This window comes from Notamacropus eugenii, chromosome 2 (genome assembly GCF_028372415.1).
Source record: "Notamacropus eugenii isolate mMacEug1 chromosome 2, mMacEug1.pri_v2, whole genome shotgun sequence".
Taxonomy (NCBI): Eukaryota; Metazoa; Chordata; class Mammalia; order Diprotodontia; family Macropodidae; genus Notamacropus; species Notamacropus eugenii.
The window spans coordinates 195,215,508-195,242,691 of NC_092873.1; the positions used below are offsets into that span (position 1 = coordinate 195,215,508).

Consider the following 27,184-nt stretch of genomic DNA (forward strand, 5'->3'; position numbering starts at 1 on the left):
CATGAGTAGGTCCAATCAATTTAATAAAATGACAATGCTACCAAAATTAATTGATTCAAATTACCAACGTACCAAAAAATTATTTTACTGAGGCAGAAAAAAATAATGAAATCCTTATAGAGAAACAAAAGATCAGGAATTTCTAGGGCAGTAATAAAAAAAATAGGGAAAAAAGGGGAATCTGTTAGTATCAAATCTAAACTAAACTACAAAGACATACTCAAAACAATTTGGTAGTCATTAAAAATAGAAAGGATAATCGGTGAAAAAGATTAGGTATACAACACAAAGAAGCAAGAGAATACAATAATTGTTCAGTAAACTCAAGGACACTGCTAGGTATGGATTCACGATCTGACTAAACCTGCTGGGAAAAGTACTTGCTACAAATTGGGTAGAGACCAACACTCATAGTATGTACCAAGATAAACTCCAAATGGATATATGATTTAGACGTAAAAGATGACATCATAAGCAAATTGAAGGAAGGAACATATCCATGGCCAGAGGAAGAGGTCATGCCTAAACAAGCAATAGAGAAGAAAGGATCACAGAAAATAAAATGAACAATTCTGATTCCATATTGAAAGTTTTTACGTAAATAAATCTAATGTTAAAATAAGAAAGAGAAACAGGCAATAGGGGAAAAAATCCTTGTACTAAGTTAACTAAAAGTTTGTGAGATGTTCTCATTTTCAAGATATCCAAATAATAAATAAATCAAATTAAAACAACTTGAAGTTCTACCTCACACCCATCAGATTGGCAAAGATGACAGAGAAAAATAGTAAATGTTGGAGGGGCTGTGGGAAATTAAGTACATTACTGTACTCCTGGTGGATCTGTGAAAAGCAATATGGAACTATGTACAAAGAGTTACTAAACTATGCAGACCCTTTGATCCAACTAGGCTTTTTATCCCAAAGAGATTAAAGGATAGATATAAAAATATTTATAGCAACTTTTTGTGGAGGCAAAGAGTTGGAAACTAAGAAGGTGATCATTAATTGAGGAATGGATAAACAAACTGTGGTGTGTAAAGGTAATTGAACATTATTGTGCTGCAAGAAATGATGAAATGGACAATTTCGAAGCAAAATGGAAAGACCTCTAGGATATGATGTTGAGTGAAAGGAACAGAACTAGGAGAATGATTTATAAAATGACAACATAATAGAAAAAAACAACAACTCTGAAAGACTTTGGAATTTAAAACTCTTATTATGTAATGATAAATCAGAGGATTAAAATGAATCACCTACTCTTCCAAACAAAAGTGATAAGCTTAAAATATAGACAGATACCGCTATCTTTGGCCACATAAATAATGTGGAAATTTGTTTCCAGTGTTAATTTCTCAGTATTAATATTCAGCTTGAGCAAAATTAAGTACGTTTACTTCTCTGACTGGCTTATAAAGAGGACAGGCCCCATTAGGCAGCAAATTTAAGCAATGATGACAGAAGATAATAAAAATGTTAGTAATTTTGTACCATCTAAAAAAGTTCAAACTCTCGGAGTAAATATAATTTTAAATACAGCAAGTTGTCTCATCTCTAGTATATAACTGTTATACAGTATGTCCCAAAAGTCTTAGTGCAGTCTTTAAGCTTTAAAAACTACATCTATTGGAAGACCCTCTCCCCAACCCCCATATATTAACAAGTGCATATATTTACACACAGTAATAAGCTATATGGGGCTTCTGTTTTGTTTTTTTTTCCAAAAATTTCTTTGTTTTTCTTCATCTCAAACTCCTGTTAAACTGCTTAGATAAATGTTTTCTAAACTATTCTAAAGACGCATTTCATATGATGTCAAAAAGGATTCCAGGTGGAAAAATGACAGTAGTTATATTATCCACTCTAAAATAATAAATTTCATAGATTTGGAGCTGGAAAGGAACTTAGAGATCAATTCCAATAAACAGATGAAGAAACTGAAGCACACAGAGCTAAAGGTCACATACCTAGTAAATAGAAGAATCAGAATTTAATCCCAAATCTTTTGACTCTAAATCCTGAACATTATTCTCCCTCTAAAATTATGCACACACAAAAATATTCATTTTACAATGTTCTATGGTTTTTATTTTGTCACCAAATTCAATGAATTCTCCTTCATCCAAGAGGTAACCCATGTTCAAAGATTCTCTTAGATGGGATTCATGGTTCTATCAACAGATCTCAAGCTCTAGAGTTTTATGGCCAAATTAATTTGGGAAATATTGCTTAATTGGTTGGTGGATTATCTAAGCTTCTTCTATTTTTCCTTCCTGAGGACTTCCTAGTCACATTGCTATTGAAAATAGCTCTTACAATGTTAGTCTTGCACATAGTAGGTGCTCAAATATTCACTTAGTTAACGAAACTAGGCTAAGATGGAGATTTTTATGCTCTGTGTATATCTCCAGTTTCTATTTTTCTTTCTTCTCCATCTACTTCGTCCTTCTGAATTTTCAAATGAAGAAGCAGAAATAAGTAGGCTATCACAAAAGTGAAGTAAAGACATGAAAATATTTCTTAAGAGGATAATGATGAGGAGACACTTAGTAAACGCTTATTGATGAGCAAAACTTGTCAAATTTAAGGTTTTTTCTGAGGGGCACATATTTAAATTACCTTTGAAATTTGGTAAAAATCTTTCCCTTACATATATTATTCTAATTTTAAAGTTCTTAAAGATATGGGAAACATTTACATTTATTACACAGATCTCAGCATCATATATAGGAGGGGGGTTAAGACTATTAAGTAATGCTAATGATTATAAACGTAATAAAGTTATCAGACTCAAAGATATCACTGCCAAATTTTTAGCCAAAAAAGACTCAAACAAGAGGGAGCCAACTTGTTTACAAAGAGAAAATTTATAATGTGTGGCAGTAAATGCTTATCTAAATACAGTACTCCAAAGAAAATCAATCAACTATTAAGCGTTTACTAAGTGCCTACACTGTGGCAACAGTGGCACATAGATAAAATCAGTTCCTGCTGTATAGGATCTTACACTTGTGTGGAGAAACCAAGAGGACACACAAATAAATACAAAATACATACAAAGTAATCAGGAAAGGTTTCATGTAGCAGCTGGCTCTTGGGCTGGGCTTTGAAAGAATCAAGATTCTTAAAGTCTGAAGGGAGGAAGACGTATAATTTGGATCAGTGTTGGCAAAGGCAGGGAGATGGTATATGATGGAATGTCTTGAGGGACAATAAATAGACCAGTTTAACTAAAACGCAAGGGAAGTAAGATATAATTTATTCATATATTAAGGTAAAGGTAGGCAAGTTAAGAATATAGATTAAAAAGAGCCCCAGATGAGAAGTCAATTCAACTCAAACATTTATTGAGCATCCACTGCATTCACAGCTATGTTTTTCATGCTAGATAATGAGGGAAAGTTTATATAAAACAGTTAACTGTGTGATACACAATAAATCCATTTGAAAAGTACAAAACACAAATGCTAGCTGAGAACAGAAGGGAATTCATTGTAAAACAGGTGAAAAGAAGATGATGCTCTTGGCGGTGCCATTAACTGAAGAAGCAAAAAAGCAGAGAAATTTCTTCTGGGAGAGGGAGCAATTGGGTTTGGCTGACTTAAATATCTGGAGCAATTTGATAAGGCTGGAAAAAAGTAAGATGGTGTCAGCATTTAGTCTAATGATTTTTAGAATATGTCCCTAAAAACTCTGATGGCAGTTCTTAGCACATAAGATAACTAAAGCAATCCACAATAAAGGAACGCTGACAAAGTTAACTTCTATAGCTATTCTCATTGTTTCTATTTTATCATTTTACCTAGGATTACTTGCCCTACCACAAACAAAAAAACTGAATATATTCACCATGTAGTAACCATAATAATCCAAAATCATCAGAGTATTAGTAGGGTCAACTCAATTCTAACATTTATTTAAAACACTTAGTGCAAGCAGGCTGGTGATACAAAAATTAAAAAAAAGAAAAAAAAGACAGTCCCAGCTCTCAAGGACTCTACAATCTACTAACAGGGATACATTAGGTACACAAATATGCTAAGTTTTAAAGAGAGAGTGCTACCAGGGAAAAGAAAGAAAAGAAGAAACTAAGTTTCTTCCTTGGATACCACAGATGTTACTAAGACCAGAAGAAAAGTGCAGGCTGGCCTACTCCATTCAGAGCCCACAATTCACTGCCAAGACCAACTAACAGCTGTTTGAAGCGTTCTGTAGATCAGGTTTCCCTGATCCCTTCAGACCTTCCCTTACAATATCAATTTAAAAAAGAGTGTTCCAAAACTATATTTAAATAAAAAGAATCACTTGCTATATAAATAATTAAAGTCTATTTCAGTTAAAAAAAAGCCAAAAGATTTTATGGCACCCCAAAATATATACGAAAAGTGAATTATAAGTCTTATTAAGACATCTTAAGCCCCAGATACAACTTTTAAACAATTTAGAATAAATAATTAAGCCTCCTAGAAAGTATATTTCTAACAAAGACAAAACTATTGTTTTATTCTCATAGCCATAAAATAAAATCCCCATTAAAATTTTTACATCATTTGATAAAGAGTTATTTTGGGGTTCATAAAACAGGCATAAGAAAAATTATGTCAAGTTATGTCATTTTCACTAGAAAGATGGGATATTACTTTAAAGAAAAATCCAAAAGCAAATCATCAACATCTATTTTTTGGTATCACTATGATTCTATGTTGGGAGAGATAACTTATAGGGTTCCTTTCCAAAAGAAACCATGTCAAATTTAGGAAAAGGCTGGCTTATAAAGGGAAGCTTTTGAGTTCATTTCATACAAATTTGTAAAGGCACATCAGGCCAAGAAGTCTAATTCCTTTGCTAGATTTTGGGATTTTTCTCTCCAGCATAATTTGTTTCAATACTTTGAAAATATCTACACCCTCTCCACTCGGGCCCTACTCTGATGCCTCATTCCGCTGTGGGGATAACTTCAGGATACACTAGTGCAGGACAAGTGCCATCAAGTCCCACCGACACTAAGGGGGAGAAAGGTGTTAGTGGAGGCTTTTTACCAGGCTGGCCACAAGGTGATTGTTTTCAGCTACATCAATTTCTGAAGAGCCTCTAAACAAGATGCAGAAGGGTGGTGAATATGTACCAGTGGATGGAATCCCCCCAGACCCTTGAAGGACTCAACTACCTGCAATCAGACATCACTTCTAAACTGCTGCTGAGTGCTTTCTTCACCAGGATTCTCATTCTACTTTACCAAAGGTTCCAAAGGGGTATGAAAACTCCTAAAGAGGGGCTCTCGCACAACGTTCCCCCCCAACACACACACACCCCTGGCTGAACAAAGAGCAACAAAGAAGTGGGCGGCAACCACGTCTAACTTGGCACCGCTAAGACAGACAGAGGCTTCACCAAGGCCAGGCCCCGTCGGGTCTGATTCCCACACACAAGTAGCAACAAATACATCCCGTCCCCTGGCCACCTCGCGTTCCTCCTAGTTCTAATTAATTACTAGACCGCACGTCTCCAAGTCGGTAGAAATCCTAGGCTGAAAACCATCGAGGGCTCTGCCGCAGAGGTGGAAGAAGGGGCCCTCTTCATCCCACCGGCCCTGAGAACGTGGGGCTCCATCAACTGGATGGACAAAGATCATTCCTTAAGCCGAGTGTCTGAGGCCATCTCACCCTGGCCTGGCGATTGGGGGAAAACTCTCTGCCACCTTCTGCAGCGGATGCGCTAAAGGTGGGTTAGAGGAGGGAGAAAGGGAGGGGAGGGAAAAGAGGAAGGGGCTGACGGGGGGAGGGGAGAGAAGGCGGGGCCCGGGATGGAGGGGGATGCACCGCTTTGTGTGAGCCCAGAACGTGTTAGAAACCATCATTTCGGGGGCGGCTGTGCAAGTCGGATGCGCTTCTCGTCGCGGCCCTCAACCCCCAGCTCTCCTCCCCACGCACGCTAGTGGGAGTGAAGGGCGGGCCTTATTCGCCATTACCCCAACCCCAAAGAAGCCTGGGCGGGCTCCCCAGGGGGTGGTGACTTTGGGGGAGGAGGATGGGGATGGTTGGGTAGGTGGGGAAAAGGAGATGCCCATTTTCCCGCCTGCACACCGGGCGGGGGCGGGGACGGAGGGGGAAAGGGAGGGAGACAGGCGACCACCCCTCACTCACAGCAGGGCACGACCCATCACAATTTCAGGTTCTCCGCCTCCCCGCCCCCCTGCCGGGTGGGAGAGGGAAGGCCAAGGTGCAGTGCAAGGTGGGGGGAGGGTGAAGGGGAGCCTGCAGCCCCACTAGCGCGCTCCGGGCTCCCCGCTCCCGCTGAGGGTCGGCCTTTTTTACCATCATAGTAGTAGCAGACTTTCTTCTTGCCGCCTCCCTGACTGTACGCCATGGGCTCCCCGTTGCCGCCGCCGCGGCTGTCGCTGCTGACTTCGGGCTCCTGGGCTTCTGCAGCCGCCGCCGCCGCCGCCTCCGCGGCAGGCTGGGAGCGCGCAGGGAGCAGAGGATGGCCTGCGCTGGAACGGTGGTGGTGGTGGTGGCGGCGGCCACGGGGGCGCTACAGGCGGGCAGGGAGGGAAGGAAAGAGGGAGGGAGGGAAAGGAGGGAGGGGTGACGGGAGGGGGAATCGGCACCGCCCGGCAGAGGGGGCCGACAAGTGGAGTCGGGGAGGAAGCAGCGCCAAGTCGCGACGCTAGGGGGGTGGGGGAGACTCGCCACCACCTCCCGGGAGCTTGGGGAGGCGGGGACGTGCCCATTGTGCCGGCTTTGGGAGAAGTAGTGCAAAAGACCTCTCGAGATTTGGCGGAAAAACGCCTTATATAGGCTATTTCTTTATAAGTAAAGAAAATGAAAGTAACTAAAAGGAAGTTAGGAGGCAAGATGGGAATATAAGTATATTTAACAACTAAATAGTCAGAACTGCTGCCTGGATTCCCCTCTCTTTCAGCGAGGGCGAAATAGTAGCGCCGACTCCGCGCCTGCGCAGTTGCGCATTCATCCGTTCCTCCTAGGCGAAGCATCAGTCCCCGAGACTTCTTTGCGTCCACCTACGCCTCCCTCCTCCTTCGCTGTCCCCACCAGTGTACCCGCCTGGATCAAACCACGTGTTCTACGCCAGAGGGGGTAGTAGGGGTCTGGAAGAGACCACTGCTTTCCCCTTCTCCTGTGCGGCTGCGCTTCCCTTTCACTTCTGCCCGAGCTTCCCTCCTCTTAGTCCTCTTATTACCAGTCACCATCTTTGCCGTCGTGGACCCTGAACGTCTCACTGGCTCACTTAAAAATAATTAAATTAGGAATCCATGTGCGAGTTCATACGGGCCGCCGCTCTCTCCCCTCGACACAGCCCTTCCTCCCCCACCCCTTTCTTCCTTCTCCCCCCCACCCCCCACTTCCTTTCTTAAGAAATAGTTCCTTGAAAGAGAAGGCATTTTTTGGACGCTGAAGCCCTTCTCTTTCCAAAGCTCCTTCATTCAGTAGCCCCTTAGCGGTCCCACGTGCTAGGACCTCCCAGCTCTGTAGGTTCCTTGTCTAAAAAGAAAAGCAAAAAAAAAAATGCGTTCAGTTGACTCTTTTGCATTTTCTCCCATAAATCCTAAATGTGTTAGCCGTTGGGAAGAAAACAGTTAAGTTTGTTGGAAGTTTAGGCTCCTCCCCAAAAGTCAATTTTTTAAGAAAGGAAAATGTCCATTGGCACCTAGCACAAAGTTCTGTGTATAGTGTGGGATCCGTAAATGGATAAGCGAATTTGAGGTAGGTTTGTGTGCCCTGCGGGGTGTGATTACTGGGATGGCTGCGGACAAAATTGTATCTTCTCAAGATTCATCAATAATGCATGAAGGACGGGAGATACTGCCGCCCCCTTCACCCCCCATAGACTCCGGTGTCAGTCATCCCTCTGAACCACTTGTTGTCTTGCTACATGAGTATGATGAAGCATGGAGTGATGAGTGTGGTTGTGGTCTTCTTCTTAGACGATTTCTTACAATTGCCTTTACAACTGGTTCATTTCCAGCATAAGAATAAAACTGAGTTATGAATAAATGGTTCTACTAATATACTTGAAGTATGTGTTCCACCATTACTACTGACACTACCCCAAGGGTACGTCATGATGAGTAACTTTAAAAATCTTTGGTTTCTACAACAGCTTTATTTCTGAACATATCCCATCTATCTCCCATCCCCAGAGAGCCATTCTTTGTAATAAAGAATAAAAAAGAAAGAAGAATAAAAGCGGTTCTTCAAAATCAGCCAACATATCAATCTCTTCTGACATATGTAATGTTCCACACACATAGTTTTACCAAGAAAGGAGGGAGATTAATTTTCACAACTCTTCTCTGGGGCCAAGTTGGATCATTACAAATATATAAAATTCAAGAGGTTTTGTTGGTATTCTTTCCATTTACGTTGTTATCATGTATATTGTTTTTCTGGCTTATCAGTTCATACATCTTTCCATTCTTCTCTGAATATTTCATATTCATCTATTCTTAGAGGACACATAAATTTTAACAGATAACTTCTCTTCCCAATTAATCTTTTTTCAAAGCAAAGGCATTTACTAAGATGGTATCATGAGACCAATAGTAACAAAACTTTTCCCCATGAACACGTGGGGTATACACTGTACGTGGTGTCAATGATAGTAGTGGGGCCCATACTTAAAGTACACTAATAAAAATGTATTTGTAACTTATTTTTAGATTTTGGATGCTTATAGCCAAAAGATAATTGGAAATGTACCAAGTGTAAAAGCTCCAAAGCCTAGAAGTAGTCTGAGAAAAACATCACGGTGATAGGTGGAGAATTCAAATCAATCAACATACATTTACTAAACATTTTCTATATTTTTAAAAATTCTGAACTAAAATTTTTTTTTAAAGAGCAAATTGGTTATTGTTATGAATAAAGAAAATAATGTGGACAAATGAAGAGCATTAAAAAAATGGATAGACCGCCATTTTAAAAATCAATAACCAAACCTTTTATCAGAGTAACCAGCAACAAAATGATTCAATTTTTACCCAATAAAATAACAAATGTTCAAAAAGAATAAAATCATCAAAAGGACAATTCACAAATGATACTCATTCCCTGAATAATTGAAAATTGCCTTCAACTTTATGCAATTAATTCTGTTTCTCCAAAACTGAGTTTCCTTATCTATCAATGCACAAAGTATCACCTTCAGATTCTTTCCTTTTGAGGACCCTATTTAAATTTGAATCTGGGCCACCAGCTATGTCTTTGTAAGGACTCTCTACACTATTAATATGAATTTAATAGCTATACTTGCTCTAAAAACTAGACTCTGGTCATAACTCAGTTCAGTTCAATTCAATGCTAAGAGCAATTTTTGAGCAACTATTGTATGCCAGGAACTGTCTAAAGACAAAAATGAAAATCCTCAAAAAGCTTCCATTCTAATGGGGATTGGGGAGAGAGGATTTGCATACAGAGATGTAAGCACAAAACAGGGAAACAAGAAATATCACTTAATTTATAGGGGGCACTAACATGTGTGTTGTGGAGTCACTCCTTTTTTTATTTATATAAAATTATTCTTCAAACAAACATGTTTTCACTTGCCAGGCCTCTTTTCTTCATCTAGTGCTAATGTGGCAACACCATAGGCAACATAGTAGGGAAATACTAGGTATATTACAAGATTCACACTTGGGTGTTGACCCAAAGTGAAATAGCCTCAGGCTTAAACCTAATCTCCCCAAAATCATGGTGTTTGCTTTTACATGGCAGTACATGCCACATGGTAATTCACAGGGTTTGAACAGCTTCAACAGAGTATATAGTGCTATTAGGTTTTAGGTAGATACTGCTTATTATTTTATGGAAAGTTCCCTTTATTCCTATGTTCTCCAATGTTTTTAATAGGAATGGGTGTTGTATTTTGTCAAAAGCTTTTTCTGCATCTATTGAGATAATCATGTGGTTTTTGTTAGTTTTGTTGTTGATATAATCAATAATGCTAATAGTTTTCCTAATATTGAACCAGCCGTGCATTCCTGGTATGAATCCTACCTGATCATAATGTATTATTCTCGTGATAAGACGCTGTATTCGTTTTGCTAGAATCTTATTTAAAATTTTTGCATCTATATTCATTAGAGAAATTGGTCTATAATTTTCCTTCTCTGTTTTGTCTCTTCCCGGTTTGGGTATCAAAACCATATTTGTGTCATAGAAAGAATTTGGGAGGACTCCTTCCCCAATTTTCAAAAACAGTCTATATAGTATTGGAATTAACTGTTCTTTAAATGTTTGATAGAATTCACTTGTGAATCCATCTGGCCCTGGAGATTTTTTCCTAGGGAGTTCATTGATGGCTTGTTCAATTTCTTTTTCTGAGATGGGGTTGTTTAAGTATTCAACTTCTCTTCTGTTAATCTGGGCAATTTGTATTTTTTAAAATATTCATCCATCTCATTTAGATCATCGAATTTGTGGGCATAAAGTTGGGCAAAGTAATATAGTGCTATTAGGATCCACCCTTGAGGCTTAAAATTTTAAAGTACCTAGTGACCAAAATATTTCAAAGTGAAGTAGAAGCTGTCCAATAATTTTCTTCATTTGATTACATTATATGTCTCTCCAAGGACTATCAATGATTGTCCCAAATTTTTGTTTGAGAGATGGAACACTATATATTGAAGAGCAAAAGAACTGGGCTTTTGGCAGAAAATATCATACACAGCAAAGCTAAAAGTAATTTTGAATGGAAAAAAAAAATGGACATTTGGTCAATTGTCAGACTTTCAGGAATCTGTTAAAAAAACAAAACAAAACAAAACAAACACAATAGACGCTTTGACATAGGAGAGCCAAGAGAAATATAAGGTACATACCAATGACCAGTTGTAAGGGACTAAATTTTGTGTATGGAAAATGTAAAACCTATGTCTAAGATTGATACTAGTAATTAGGTAGTGTATAAGAAAGATTAGGGTAGACCTGAGTATGATATGACTATAAAAAGTAAAATCGTTCAACAACAGCAAAAAAGAGTAATTATCTTATACAAATGAAGTGCAAGAGGAAGAATCAATACAGAGGAATTAGATGGGGGAGGAGGCCTGTTAGTTCTGGAAACCTACTTTCATTAGGAATGGGTTTGGGGGGCAGGATAACATATACATCTAGAAGAGTGTAAGCCTTCTAAATTTAAAAGAGAAATAAAAATAAGGGGAATAAGGAGAGGGGAGAGGATAAGGGAGGGAGCTTTAGAGGGGTGGGGACAAAATAGGTCAAAGAGGTATTCAAAAGGGTGTTTAGATTTAGGGCAATGGGAGGATAAGGGAGGGATTGCTGGAGTAGGGGTAGATTAAGTAATAGGAGAGTAAGGTAGCAGGTAGAAGTAAAGTAGAGGAGTTAGGAGAGATGGAAAAAAAGATGCAAAAACATAAAAATAAGATTAAGAATAGACTCTCTTAGGGAAAGTATATGTTTATATATGTATATGTGCATATATATATATGTATGTATGTATGTATGTATGTATGTATGTATGTATCAATACTTATTTGTAAATATATCCATGCTCAATTGTAGTGTTGGGGTGGTGGGTAGTGAGGAGGAAGGGAAAAAAATAAAAAGTGCACATCAGAGAATAAAAGAAAAACCTAAATGAAAGCAAAGATGGACAGCTTTCAACTTAACACACAGTATTTAATATATAGGGTTTTTTTAAATGATAAGTTATTACTACATATTTTGAATCCTTTCCTGTGTTATTCTGTGCACAACAGTTTTTTTCTTATTTTATATTTGTTTATAATGTTTCTCTTATTATGTACTTAAGTTTCAATATTTGTATAAAATAAAAAAATTAAAGGAAAAAGAAAAGAAAGTTAAGTTTACTCTATACTGTAGTCTCTTAGGTGTGCAATAGTATTATGTCTAAAAAAAGGACAATGCATATACCTTAATTAAAAAAAAAACACTTTATTGCTAAAAAATGGTAACCATCATCTGAGCCTTCAGTGAGTCATAATCTTTTTACTAGTGGAGGGATTTGCCTTGATGTTGATGGCTGCCAACTGATCAGGGTGATAGTCTAGCTTTTGGGCTTTCAACATGCCTTCCTCACTTCTTCACTCATTTCTAGCTTTTGACTTAAAGTGAGAGATGTGAGACTCTTTCTTCCACCTGAACACTTAGAAGCCATCACAGAGCTGTTAACTGGTCAAATTTCAATATCGTGTTTTTAGGGAATAGGGAGACTCAAGGGGAGAACTGTTGTTTGTCCTTTGTTCTTGAAGAGGACCATGAGATCAGGTGCCATGACTTGCAAGTGAATTGGACTTCAGTGAGGGAGAGCTGAGGAAAGGGAGAGATCAGAGAAACGACAGTTGGTGGAGCAATCAGAACAAAACAACATTTATCAGTTAAGTTCACCATCTTATATAAGTGTGGTTCTTGGCACCCCAAAACAATTGTAATAGTACCATCAGAGATCACTGATCACAGAGCACCCTATCAGATGGACGGTTGGTTGGTTGTTGTCGTTCATTCTTAAAGAGGACCAAAATGATATCAGCTTGATAAAGTCAAGTTTCAATATGTCCGACTGTGGCTGATGAGACCAATAAGAGCTTGAAATGCTCTACCTCAAACTAGGCACAGATAGTCCATGTGAACATTTGGGGTGGATACTCCAAATTTGTGCATTCTACATTTCCTTTGTGTTGTCTCAATTCTGCTTTGTTCACACAGCACAGCACCTTTTCTGATGTGGGCATGCCATGCTGAGCAGTTCTGTGCCAGTGTCTCCCATGTTGCACACTCAAATCCAAAGTTCTTGAGACAGATCTTGAGAGTGTCCTTGTATCACTTCTTCTAACCACCATGTGATCGCCTGCCTCGTGTGAGTTCTCCATAAAATGGTCTTTTTTGGCAAGTGTACATTTTGCATTCGAACAACATGACCAGTCCATCACAGTTGCATTTTCTGAAGCATAGTTTGAATGCTTGGCAGTTTAGCTTGAGCAAGGACCTCAGTGTCTGGTACCTTATCCTGCCAGGTGATCCTCAAAATCTTTCTAAGACAGTTCAAATGGAAATGATTCCATTTCCTAGCATGGCATTGGTAGACTGCCCATGTTTCACAGGCATACAAAAATGAGGTGAGCACAACAGCTCTGTAGACCTTTAGTTTGGTTGTCAGTCTAATACCTCTTCTCTCCCATACTTTTCTTTGGAGCCTCCTAAACACTGAGCTAGCTCTGGAAATGTGTGCATCAACCTCACTGTCAATGTGTACATCCCTGGAAAGTATACTACCAAGGTAAGTGAACTTATCCACAGCATTCAAAACTTCTCCATTTGTTATAACCAATACCTCCACACATGGATGGTGTGGTGGTGGCTGACCTGTGTTTTCTTGGTGTTAATTTATTAGGCCAAAATTATCATAGGCAGGAGAGTTATAATCCATACTTTGTTGCATCTCAACTTCAGAAGCTGCATTGAGTGCACAATCATCTGCAAACAGAAAATCATGCACCAACACTCCCTCCACTTTGGTTTGTAGCCTTTTCAAATTGAAGAATTTACCATCAGTGTGGTAGATGACCATAGATATAATAATAATAATGAAAAAGCTTGAAACACTTCAAGAATTACCAAAATGTGACACAAAGATATGATGTGGCACATGCTGTAAGAAAAATGGTGCTGATAGACTTGACTTGATAGAGGGTTGCCACAAACCTTCAATTTGTAAAACAAAAACAATATAATATTTACAAATCACAACAAATGGAGATATGCCTTTAAGTACCCAAGGTCCAATAATGAATTCTGGTCTTCCAGACTCCAAGTTCAGCATTTTATCATTGTGCTACCTGGCTGCCTCTTGATATTATTGGCTAATTTTAGTACCTCTGTTTCTTCTACTAACTTCAATACTTAAGGATCTGTGATTTCATCTGTAGGGGTTGACAGGGGCTGTCTTGTTTTTTATTTACTTTCCTGGAAAGGCAGAAGCTGATTACATTAGACATGGAGCATTGGTGCTAAGCATCCTACTGTCCCATGACTATATTCTTGTAAACAGGAGGCAGGGAACAAAGAGAGGAAACATATGAGACAATAGGATGGAGGAAAATGCACAATTAATGATCATAATTGTGAGTGTGAAATGGCATGAATTCACCCATAAATGGAAAAAGATAGTAAAATGGGTTAGAAAGCAGACTCTAATAATGTATTGTTAATAAGAAACACACTCGAAATATAAAAACCAAAATATGATGCTGTAGCAAAATCTCTAATGCTTCAGCTGAACTGAAAAAAAAAAGCAGGCATGGCAGTCATGACTTCAGGCAAGACAATAACAAAAATAGACTTGTATTTGTATCCCCAGGTCTTATCACTGTGCTTGGCACATAGTAAGCATTTAATAAATGCTTTTCATTCATTCATTCATTCATCAGGGACCTCATCAATTTGATGAGCGTGCAGGGTAGAGAGCCTTTATTTGGGACTTTATATGTCATCGTTTTCATTATATCTCATCAACTGGGCAATAATTGTTTTATTATTGTGGATCAGAGCCACTTTTCTGTTTTGGCTCATCAAAAGGAGGTCAGTCCCAGAGCTTTCTATCAACCCTTACATAAAGACAAGAAAGCAGCAGAACTAACAGCTGAGGGTGGGGAAGAAGAATTCGTATAGCTTTGGAACTGCCCTGGGCATGAATTGTCCTGATGAGTGAGCAAGTAAAAAATCATCTACTACACTATATCTAACTGGCCTCAAACGAGGCTTCACATCCATCCACCCTGAATAATATGCCATCTATTCTGCCATTGGGTATAGTGCTCCCCATCCCATTGTTCTAGGATAGGCCTGCCTCAGGCTACTTCCCTAACAGTTTAAGCTCAATGTTGGTATAAAATGAGACACTCATAGGTCATTCAAAAGTTAACAAAAAATAACTTACTTAGTCATAGAGGAAGGTATTTAACGAGGATATGTATCAAGAACACTATGAATTGATTCAACAAAGGCAAGCTCCTCTGTTTCTGAATTGCCCATAATGGTCTGTCAGCCAGGTAGACCTTTCTATCTCTTGCTTAGGGAAAGGTAGTCAAATTGTGCTTACTTTGGAAGCATATACATTAAAATGTGAATGATAGGGAGAGAATTAGCATGACTCCTATGCAAAGATGAGAAGCAAATTTGTGAAACATTTCACATCGTCTTCATGTTTTTGGTGGGTTTGGGGGGACCATGTCTTTTATCACAACATGACTAATATGGAAATATGTTTTGCATGATTGCACATGTATAACCTATATCAAATTGCTTACTGTCTGAAGGAGAGAGAAGGGTAGGGCAAGGAGGGAGGGAGAGAATTTGGAACTCAAAATTTTTTTAGAAAAATGAATGTTAAAAATTGTCTTTATATATAATTGGGAAAAAATAGAATATTATTTAAAAAGAAAAGTAATCAAATTAATATTACCACTGTTTTTGGAAACATATGGCAATGGACTTCATTCACCATTAGTGTGGCTCCCGAAACCTAAACTTCCTCTCCTGTCCAATACTTCTTACATGTATGATCTGCTTCTACTAGCATGTAAGCTCCTTGAGAACAAGGACTAGCTCATTTTTATATTTATAACCCCAGTATCTAGCACAGCAGTTGGACCATAGCAGATGCTTAATCAATACTTTTTCATTCATTCATTCACTCATTCATTTCAGTCCTGTGTGTTTTAGGAATTTAATTTTGGCATCTGTGTAGAAGATGGAAAGGAGAGGGGAAATTAGAGACAGGGAATCCAATTATAAAGTTTAATAATCTAGGCAAGAGATGATGGAGGCCTGAATTGAAGTAGAGGTTCTGTGAGTGGAGATGAAGGGACAACTGTGATAGATGCTGTGGAAGTGGGGTCAACAAGATTTGACCATTGATTGGAGAAGAAAATTGGGAGAGAAGAAAGAGTAAAGTACAGCTTCAAAGTCATATGAATCCAAATGACTAGAAGAATGGTGGAACCACCAGCAGAAAAGAGGACATCTGGCAGAGGGGGAAAATATGAGCTCCATTCTGGACATGCAGAGCTTGAAATGATGACGGAATATCTGGGTGAAGTTATCCAACAGGCAATTGAAAATACAGTACTAGAATTCAGGGTATAGATTAGGGATGGACAGAAAGATCTGGGAATCATCTATACTATCATTGAAATCTTTGGGAGTAGAGAAGATTATTAAGAAGAGAGAGAAAAAAAGGTAGACTAGGGTCTAGAATAGAACCTTGGGAGAGTGAAAGGCAAGCTCACATTTAGTAAGGAAGAGAAAGATAATGATCAAGCAAAGGAGGAGGAGTGTATAGACAGATAGGAGAATAGTAAGAGTGTGCAATGCTACATAAACCACAGGGAAAGAGTCTAGGAAACAGTCATTTCAAAAGCTGAGATAGATCAAGGTGGTTGTGGGCTAAGAAAAAGTGATTGAATTTTTTTCTCGTAGAAGTACTCTTGATGCCTTTGTATAATTTCAGAATGTTACCATCCTTTCACCCTCACCACACCAGACAATGAATTCTCCCTTAAAACTAAGAAAAAATACTTAAGCAAAAAACAAAATGGAACTAACATGACAATGCATGTAACATTCTCAACATTGTGTCAAGAAAAGGGAGATATTTTTCATGATTTGTTCTCTGGGATCATTATTAGTACAAGCTAGATTTAGCACTTAAGCAGTTGATAACTTTGGAGAGAGTGGTTTTTATTCTGGGGTTTTGATGTTCAGTTATAAAAGACTGACTGAATTTAAAAGACTGAGTGGGAAATGAGGAAATGGAAACCTTGAGTGTGTGCAACTTATTACAGAAGTTTGGCCATGAAAGGGATAAAAGATATAGGACAATAGCTTTAAGAAGACAAAGTTAAGTGAAAAAAAATTTTTTAAGGATCATGGAGACCTGGGAATGTCTGTCAGTAGAGGGAAAGAAGGAGCTAGATGATAAGGATACACACACATATACATACACACATATATATGTATATGTATGTGTGTGTATTTATTATATATGTATATATATATATACATACATATATATACACACACATACATATATATATGTATATATGTATGTAAGAAGGCCTATCTGTTTACCAGAGATTGGAGCAAAGGAGGAGAAAAAGGAAAATAATGGAGTATTTTGGAGGTATGAAGGGATGAAGAGGAAATTTGAAGTGGGTGGCTTCTACTTTCTCAGTAAAGGAGGAATAAATTTCCTCTGCTAAGAAAGGTGATATAGGCAGCCTGAGAAGGGAGAAGAAAGGTTGGGATAGATAGAATATATATTAAGTGTTTTACTATGTTCGAGGTATTGTGCTAAGTATCAGAAATATAAAAATAAATAACTATCCCTCTCCTCAAGGTATTTACATTTTAATGAGGGAAGATACATAGAAAGGGGTGATGCAAAGGGAGAAAGGAAGAAGAAAAGGGTTCTTATGCAGATACATGGCAGGGTGACTTTGCAGAGAGTCAAGGAAGTCTGATTTCTGGGTAGGTAAGGCAAGAGATTTGACTATCAGACCTTAGGCGAGCTGAGTGGAGTCATAGTTTCCCGTGATAAATGCATGATTTTGACAATGAGAAAGTCAGAAGGAGAAAAGGATTGTCATGCAGTAGTAAAAGTCCAGCTGAGATCAGATAACATAAATTTTTAGTGAACCCAAATGACACAGTCAAATGACTTTAAAAAAAAAATTTTTATTGCTATCTTTTTTTCTACATCATCACAGTTTTCCCAATATGCTTCTTCTTCTCAGAGTGCCATCCTATATTAAAAAATGATATTTTTAAGGCAAAAAAAAGCCTGAAAACATGTGTAATGTGTAATACTAGTATAGTTCCAACATCTACAAGGTGATCAGGTGGGTGGGAGTATATTCTATATCTCCTTTCTACCCATGTTTGATCTTTATAATTTTATTACATTCACTTTTACTTTTTTTTGAGTGTGATGGTTCTTTCCATTTCCATTTCAATTGTATAATCATTATATATACTGTTTTCTTGGTTATTTTTTACTTCACTATCAGTTCATGTAGCTCTTTTCATCCTACTCTATATTCATCACATTCATAATTTCTTTCAACATAGTAATTCATAATTTCTTTCAACATTCCAACATTTGGGAGACATAGTTTCTGGGTAATTAATACAAGGAGTTAGTGACACTCTCAAATGCCAAAGACCCCTCATGTAATCCACTCAATGCGTTCATGCCCTTGGAAGAATGGGTGTTTTTTGAGGGTGGCAATCAATTGTGATTGGTTAACAAGTAATGAGAGAGGATGAATATTATAATGAGAGGTGGACTTAGTGTAATGAAGGGCTGAGGGAAATGTGATTGATTATATCATTTACTTTCAACCTCCCAACCTTGCCATCCCCCCCCACCCCCTTAGTCTTGGGCAATCTAATCAAAGAATTTATCCCCACCCAAACTTCAGTGAAAAGCAATGGGCTTCTCTACCACAGGTATGGCACAAATAGTCCATATGAGCATTTGGGGTCAGTGAACCAGTTGTTATACTGAATAGCAATAGTGAGACTGTGTCTAACTTAATCCTGGTGAATCTAGAACTGTGTGGATGTGTTATTATGGAAAGTATAAACACACTAAGGGCTAAAGGTTACACAAAGCACAGCTCAGTTCAATTGTGTCTGAATACTACCTACCTACATAACTCAAAGAAAATCAATTCTAGCAATAAATCACAAGTACATGTGTTCCTGAGTATCATGTGTTCAGGTACAGAAGGTACTGCAAATATTATCCTTATTTTATAGATCAGGAAAATGAAACTTGAAACAATTAAGAGACTTGATAAGATTTGCATAGCCAATAGTTTTTACAGAATGCTTTTACAGAATATTCAAGACAAAAGTAAGGAAGATCCTACTTAGGAACATCTGAAAATAGAGGCTTGATTGTTCTGGAGTTAGTGGGGGAAGATGTCAGCATCACAGAATTTTTTAACAAATTTAACAAATTTTTAACAAATTCAGTAAAATGAAGTTCATTTAAGGATTCATCCTACACACTCTAGTACTGCTGATCCCTTGGCAAAGTCCTTGATTTCTCAGACCCCCCCCCCCCAGGAATTAGTCTGATAGCAATGGGTTATATATATGTATGAATTTATAAATTAATAATATAGGTCTAGATAGCCTTGGAGGTCACTTCCAGCTCTACATTAATGTCAAAAATCTTTCATGTTTCCCATAGACTGTAAAATAACATACAAATTCCTTAGCCTGACTATTGATGGTCTTCCACAGTCTTGTTCTAGCTCACCTTTAGAGCTTTATTTCAATAATGCTGGTGTATGTAGCAAGTTGATCTAGGCCCTGGGGAGTTCCCTAATTTGGTGAGTTTATGGTAGGGGAAGGAGGATTTTGGTTGAGACTGTTCAAATCTCATTAATTTAAAAAGTGGATCCCTGGCTTAGTGGATGTGACCTTGAGGCCACATGTGCACCCCCTAGGTCCTCAAGTGTGGTTCTTTGACTGAATCCAAATAACTTCTGGGATAGAGCATAGGAGACGGGTTCAAATGTCACCTCAGACACTTATTAGCTTTGTTATTGGGAAGGTCATTTAACCTTTCTGAGCCACTATTTCACAGAGTTGTTGTGATTATAAAATGAAAAAATGCCAATAAATGCTTTATAAACCTTAAGGCAATACACATACATATGCAAGGTACTATTAAGATGGTTGGTTAGTTATGGGACAGAGCCACCTCTTTGTGTTAGTCCCATAAAAGGACTAGTTTTAGTGGGAATCCGTTGCCTTTTGCCTTTTTCTCTTTCAGAGGACAGACCAGAGAGCATTGAGCTATCAGTGAAAATTCCCTTCCCTCAGTCCCCAGAGTACCAGTGGCTTCTTTGGGCTAGAGACATATGGAAGTTCTTCCCATTCACATAACCTGAGAATTCTTGGACCCCAAAATTCTTGGTCTTAGAGAGGCAGGTGCATAAAATCTTAGATCAAGAGATGACAGTCATGGAGAAAGGTGTGCTTCTCTAACAATCTCAAGTACTTTTTTTGTATGGGGAGTTACAATCCCTTAGGGTAAGCAGCATGAGTCTGGATACTTAAATGTATCTCTAACATGAAAATATCAGCAGCAATCTCTCTTCCTCATCAGTAAGAGGAGTTCATTTCCCTTACAAGAAGAGTTCAAATCACAGGGGTGCTATGAATTCTCTGGATCAGTACTTCCCAATGCTTTTGTTTTATAAAACTCTTCAATAACAACAAAAAAAGTATTATGAACACAAAGGCAATTGAATTTCTACATAATAATTCAATTTATTTAGTAGCTTAATAATATCTTCATAACTCTTCATGATATTCTTTTTAGATTTCTTCATTAAACTCTAAGAAAAACTACGACAACTTTTATCTACCACCTCATCTCCCAATTAACATTTATATCACACTATTACAATTATATAGTATAAAATTTTATTCTCTCTATTTTAGTGATGTGGGACAAAATGCACTAAAAATTATGATTTGGGGGAGATGTGTAAAATTCTTGTTATATGCTAAGGAAAATATAGATACCAAAACCTTTGAGCTTAGATTTGGAGGTTAAATTAAACCAATGGACTACTGTAAGTATTACAAATATCTTACTCTTGTCTAGGCAAGAAAATCAAGCATAAAGTTCTTAGAAGGAGAACATTATGGCTGTATATATCAAGAGACTTATTAGCATTGTAAAGTCAAATCTCAAAGAGAAGATGTTTGAAATGTTTAACAACCAAGCAGCAATCATTTTAACATATGCTTTTGAAACAATAAAATGGATGAGAACAGATTTGGAAAGCATCCTTGCAAAAACATTTATAATGTTAATGAAACACAGGGACTGTCATCCTAAAACAGCATGACATCACTTACTTCAGCAATAGTAAAACCTGACAATAGCTATATACCACTGAATTTGTCAAGTCTTACTGAAAATGGACAGAGACTATGACACAGCTAAGATAAATGAGGACTATTACAACATTCACATGAATTCAACCAAGAATATATCAACAAATAAGCATCAAGCAAGTGGTTGAGTCCTTCGATTTGTTTAAAGAGAAGAGCTTGTGATAGCAATTCAGGGTGAGGTCCTCATCCCCAGAAATAACAGGAAGGTTGTGTTTTAGTACTCCAAACTTAAAGATCAATGATGATTATGACAGGAAATTGTAAACACTGTGCAACATTACACTACAATTTGTAACAATTTAGTACCTACTGAATAATTAGAAAGTCATTATCTGATGGCCAGAGGTATATACCAGAAGCTCACTGCCTTTCATAAAATAACAGATAACATATCCCTATTCTATAGCTATATACCCCAAATTGTTCTGGAGGATTTGACAAATAACCTATACTGGGACCAGAGTATTCTTACAGATAAAATTGTTGCCTACAATCGTCTGGATATAACATGGAGCTATAAAAAGTTCAGAACATCACTTTAAAATAGATAACACAATACTAAATACTCTATAATCTCTACATTACATGGAATGAAAAACTTTCAAAATATGGAGATTTAATAGAAGTCAAAATGATGTGGGACCAGGGTGAGATACACACACACACGCATATACATACACACATATATATGTATGTGTGTATTATCCCTCTCATCTTGTCTGCTACTAGAATTGTCCCAAAGATTCTTCTTGTGAGCCTAAAAAAGTAAGTACACATGTTCATATTTAATTATAAATGCTCTTAATTATAAAAACCAATTATTTTATCCACTAATGCAAGAATCAACATAACATTAGATATAAAAGAATAACATACCAGCATTGTTTCTATCTGAACTCCATCAAAATAGATGAGAACAAGATAATAATAAAAATAACTTCTCAAATGTATACAATGCATTAAGTTTTACAAACTGGAACTCCTTTGAGCTTAACGACAATTTCCTGAGGTAGAAACTCTCTCTGCTTTATATATAAGAAAACTGAGGCTTAGAGAGGTTAAATGATTTGCCAAAGGTCACACAGCAAGTAACCAACTGAGACAGGATTCCATCCTGGTTGTCATTGATTACCAAGTCTTTAACTCATTTCACCATGCTGTGATGTAGTAGGGGCTAGGAGAAATGAGTCTTCAGTAAGAATCGTTTTTTGAGTTGTCTTTGAAGATCATAATTCTGCATCTCTCATTCTGTCTTAACCTGCATGTCTACTATGATCTCATATACCCAGCCAAGCACTAGCATAATTTGGAGCATGGCTGATTTGACATACTGAAAATAAGACTAGATAAGTAGGATAGGGCCACTTGTGCAGCTAAGGGGTCAAAACATATAGTCTGCCTATAGTACTGGAGTGTCCCCAACCAGATAGGAAATGTAATTGGGAAATACTTAACAAGATAAATAAAAATACAATAGAACATGGATAATGTCAATATGTGATTTTCCAAGTTAATATACCATGGGCAAAAATCCTTGTGTATGGTTTAGTGGTCCTGTTTCTGTTTGACTCCCACTGTTGTAGAAGACTTAGATTGTCAGGCTGCGGATCACTTAGTCCTAACAAGATGGGTAGGTGAAGTAGGTAAAAGTAGATATCATGATCGTTTTAGAAATGAGGAAATGGATAAAGGGTAAATGATTTGCACTAAATCATAGGGTAACTAATAAATGATAGTGCCAGGACTAAAACTTCATGAGAATTATTATTTTGGAGTCAATATGGGCTAAAGGAAAAGCAACATTTGATCAAATTCTACTGCTCATCCTTACCTATTACTTCATGCAATTTCTCTCTATGTAAGTAATTGTGTGATGTTAGCGGCCATACCAGAGAAGGGGAAAATAACTCATGCACAGAATTTATATTTCTAAATGATGTTTATTTAAGAATATTCTATACATTTGAATTGAAAGTTTGAGAAAGTTGAAGAGAAGTAGTGTTCTAGTTCCTTGGGTCTCTAGCCCAAATTAGGTCTCCATCAGCTATCTAGGAAACAAACAAACACACTCAGCAGATCATTTCATAGGGTTGAGGTAAAGGGGGATGTAGATCAGTGTGTCAGATAATGTAGTACCAAAGGTAGCTCACCAACTTTTCCTTCTGGAGAGGCACTATTTCTGATTTGTGTTATTGACATTTCAGTTTTCTGGCACCCAAGGATTCTAGAGTGATGATCAGCTAAATGAGATGTTGAATATAGAATTAGAAAAGTCATATTTCTTATCTTTATTAAAAGCCCCTTAGAAAATGATGTGAAAATCTATTATCTATATTCCTCAGAACTAAGATGTTACAAAAGATTCTTCCATTTGGGCCAAAATGATCATTATTTATGAAATCATAACTTTCAAAAATAGAGAAAGGTCTAAGCCATTTCAGGATATAAAGCAAATTAGTCAAAAGCAAAAAATTAATAAGGATAAGAAGGAAAATAAATATTTGGCAGGAATACAAGTATCCTAGTTCTCTTTATCTCCAAACAACTTGACCAAAGCCGAGGGAAATGGCCTTGAGTCATGTTCTGTAGTGCAAAGATAATAAGGTTTTTTGCTCAAGGACATTACAGGCTTCCCTTGCTACATTTATAGCAAGCACAATTCACTCATAAAGGAATGCTAACATTTGTAGCCTTAACATCCTAAATAACAAACATATATCCTTGTATAAATTATAAAAAGTTATAACCTGGACATTATAGAATGCACTGTGGTCCATCACAATACCACTTGACTTAATATACCCTATTTTCTCATCCTCTGCCATTTTTGTTCATGACATGAAAATTCACTCAACACACTGAAGAACTTCCTGTCTAAATCTTAATATCTTGAGGGTGTAAATGGTATTTGAAGAGCTCTTTCCACCATCCGGTACTACTTTGAAATTTCCCTTTCTAAGGAAATGTAACTTAACCATATTTCACATCTTTATTCTATCTGCATATGCACATGTAGCCATTTACATTTAAGTTTTGATTAAAAACTTAAAGCAAGCATCTAAACTTATCTAGGTTATCTAGATATCTAGTATCTAATCATTATCCATGTCTCCTCCATTTTACTTTAATATTTCCCTTCTATTCTTTCTTTTTTTTCTACTCGCAACATAACTACCCTAGTCCAGGTCCTCCTTAGTTCTTCTCTAGAATACTGTAATAATCTTCAAATTGGTTTCCTTGCCACAAATCTCTCTTGTCCTTGATCCATAATTCTCACACCTGCCAAAATGACATTCATAAAGCCTCAGTATGACTTTGTTCTTTCTCTGTTCAAGAAGCTTTAGTGGTTCTCAATTGCGTTAGATTGAAATAAGAATTGCTCTATTTTGTATTTAAAAGATTTCACAATATGGCTCTAGCCAATCTTTACAAGATGATCACATATTACCCTAGCTCACTCATTCTGCACTATAGTTAAACTACCCTACTTTCCATTTCTTGCACATAACATTCCATCTTAATGACTTTGCACAGACTGTCCCACTTTCCTGGAATATATATATGCATATATATATATATAATATATATATATATTTTTAAGCTGGCATTTCTATAGCATTTTTTTTTGGTTTGTAAAGTGCTTTACATGTATTATCTTCATTCACAATAATCATGTGAAGTAGGTACTAGTATTATCCCCATTTTACAGATGAGGAAACAGAGACTGAAGGAGACCAAAAGACTCACTCAGAATCATACAGCTAATAAAGTATGGTAGAACTCAACTAAGGTCTTCCTGACTCCAAGTCTAGAGTTTTATGTACTATTCTACCTAGTTTAATTTTTGCCTTCTTCACCTCTAAATTTTTTTGCCCTTGCTCCTTTCAAGGTTCAGCTTAAGTGCCAACTCCTTCAAAAAGACTCTCCTAGTTTCCACAGTGGTTAACAATCCTGCTGCATTGCTATTTCCACCCCACCCCCATACTGAGGTATCTAAGTGGTACAGTGGATAGAGTGCTGGTCCTGGAGTCATTAAAATTTAAGTTCAAATTTAATCTCAGACATTATCTGTGTGATCCTGGGCAAGTCTCTTAGCCTGTTCACCTCAGTCTCCTCAACTGTAAAACAGGGATACTACCCATGATTTGGTGAGCATCAAATAAGATAATTTTTGTAAAGAGTTTACTTAGCACAGTGTCTGGTATGTAGTAGATGTTTAATGAATGTTTGTTTTCTTTTTTGGTCTATAGAGGTCAAGATATAAAATGTGAATTGGTTTACAGGGGTTAGCCCATGGAGCATGCTTAAGACTTGGTACTTCTGATTCCAGTTAATCATGTGGGAGATTTGGAGCCTGCCAGTGGCCATATGTGAGTGAAAACTAAAGGACTTATACTCTGAGATAATAAAGAACCTCTTTATTTATTACAGTGCCAGAAGAGTTCATGACTAGGTAGCCTCTATCTGTAGCCTCTTTCTTCTCTTTCAGTTGCAAATTGTGTCAGGACTGTTTCAAACTGCTTTTTTGGGGGAGGCGAGACTGCAAAAAAGGCAGCTTTCCTTAACTCCTCCTTTCTCTGCCCTTGGCTTCATCTGACTGAAGGCATTGGGTATCTAATGCACATGTCCTTCTAGGCAAGCCTGAGTGTGAGTTTGGGCTGCATCTTTTATATCTGTTATTTCCTTATTGTAGGTGAATGGGAATCTATCTTGAAATGGATGTATCAAGGCTAGGAGGTAACCTTCTGAGTTTGAGAGATCCAGAGTTTGTGTCTCATTGTGTTGGAGCTGAGTTTTTGCAGGGGAGGAGTTTCCAGAAACTATTCCAATTTTCTCTGGAGAGGACAGGTACCAATAACTAAAACTGGTTCTTTTACCAACAGATATGTACTGGGCAGTTAGATGGTGCAGTGGATAGAATGTCAGGCCTGGAGACAGGAAGACTTATCTTCCTGAGTTCAATTCTGGCCTCAGATGCTTACTATCTATGTGATCCCTTGACAAGTCACTTAACCATATTTGCCCCAGTTTTCTCATCTGTAAAATGAACTGGAAGACTAAATGGTAACTACTCAAGCATCTCTTCCAAGAAAACCCCTAAAATGGGGTCATGAAGAGTTGGACACAACTGAAAATGACTGAAGAATGATATGTACTGAGAGTTGTTGGATTGGTCATAAACTAATTAGCAGATATATAAATTGTTTTATGTTCTGATGAGGTTTAAGTATCATCCTTTGAACAAAAAACAGAGAAAGAAAAATATACACCAATTTCATTAATGAATATAATGCAAAAATCCTAAATAAAATACTAGCTAGGAGACTACAATAATTTATTACAAAGATTATACATTATGACCAAGTGGAATTTATACTAGGAATGTAGGAATAGTTTAATACAGGGAAAACTATTATCATAATTGATTATATCAATATTATCAACAAAAGTGACAAAAATCAAGACTATAGCAATAAATGCAGAAAAAGTTTTTGATAAATTATAGAACTTATTCCTATTAAACACATTTGAAAGCATAGGCATAGATGGATTTTTCCTTAAAATGACAAGAGTCATCTAAAATCATCAGCAAGCATTATTTGTAATGGGAATAAGCTGCAGGTCTTTTCAACGAGATCAGGAGTGAAACAAGGCTGCCCATTGTCACCAATATTATTCAGTACTGCATTAGAAATGCTAGCAATAAGCAATAAGAGAAAAAAAGAAATGTAAAGAATCAGAGTGAGCCAATGAGGTAATAAAACTATCTCTTTTTTGCAGATCATAAGATGATATACTTGGAAAATCCTAAAGATGCAACTAAAATGTTAGTGGAAAAATTAATAATTTTAGCACAGTAGCAGGATATAAAACAAATCCACACAAGTCAAAAGCATTTCTATATTTCACAAACAAAATCCTGCAAGAAGAGATAGTAAGAGATATCCCATTTTAAATAACTGTAGACAGTATACCATCTCTGGGAGTATAATTACCAGAACAAGCTCAGGAACTACATGAACATGATTATAAAAACTTTTTATACAAATAAAGTCAAATTTAAATGATTGGAAAAATATTAATTGTTTTTGGATAGACATAGAGTCAAGGTAATAAAAATAACAATTTTACCCAGATTAATCTAGTTATTCAATGCCATCTGAATTAAATTACCAATAATTATTTTACTACTAAGCT

The 27,184-nt window shown here is 37.1% G+C and overlaps 1 protein-coding gene and 1 non-coding gene across 2 annotated transcripts in view; one reads left to right on the plus strand and one right to left on the minus strand.

Moving 5' to 3' along the window:
• Positions 1-6,724, minus strand: part of HDAC2 (histone deacetylase 2) — a 58,624-nt gene extending 51,900 nt beyond the window's left edge. The window contains exon 1 of the mRNA XM_072643077.1: positions 6,317-6,724. Within this exon, the coding sequence (XP_072499178.1) occupies positions 6,317-6,368 (52 nt within the window). The 5' untranslated portion in view covers positions 6,369-6,724. The remainder of the gene's footprint in view (positions 1-6,316) is intronic.
• An 8,369-nt stretch (positions 6,725-15,093) lies between these two features.
• LOC140530570 (U6 spliceosomal RNA) lies at positions 15,094-15,200 on the plus strand. The gene has a single exon (XR_011976005.1). It is a non-coding gene; the product is annotated as a U6 spliceosomal RNA (small nuclear RNA).
• The last annotated feature ends 11,984 nt before the right edge of the window (positions 15,201-27,184 follow it).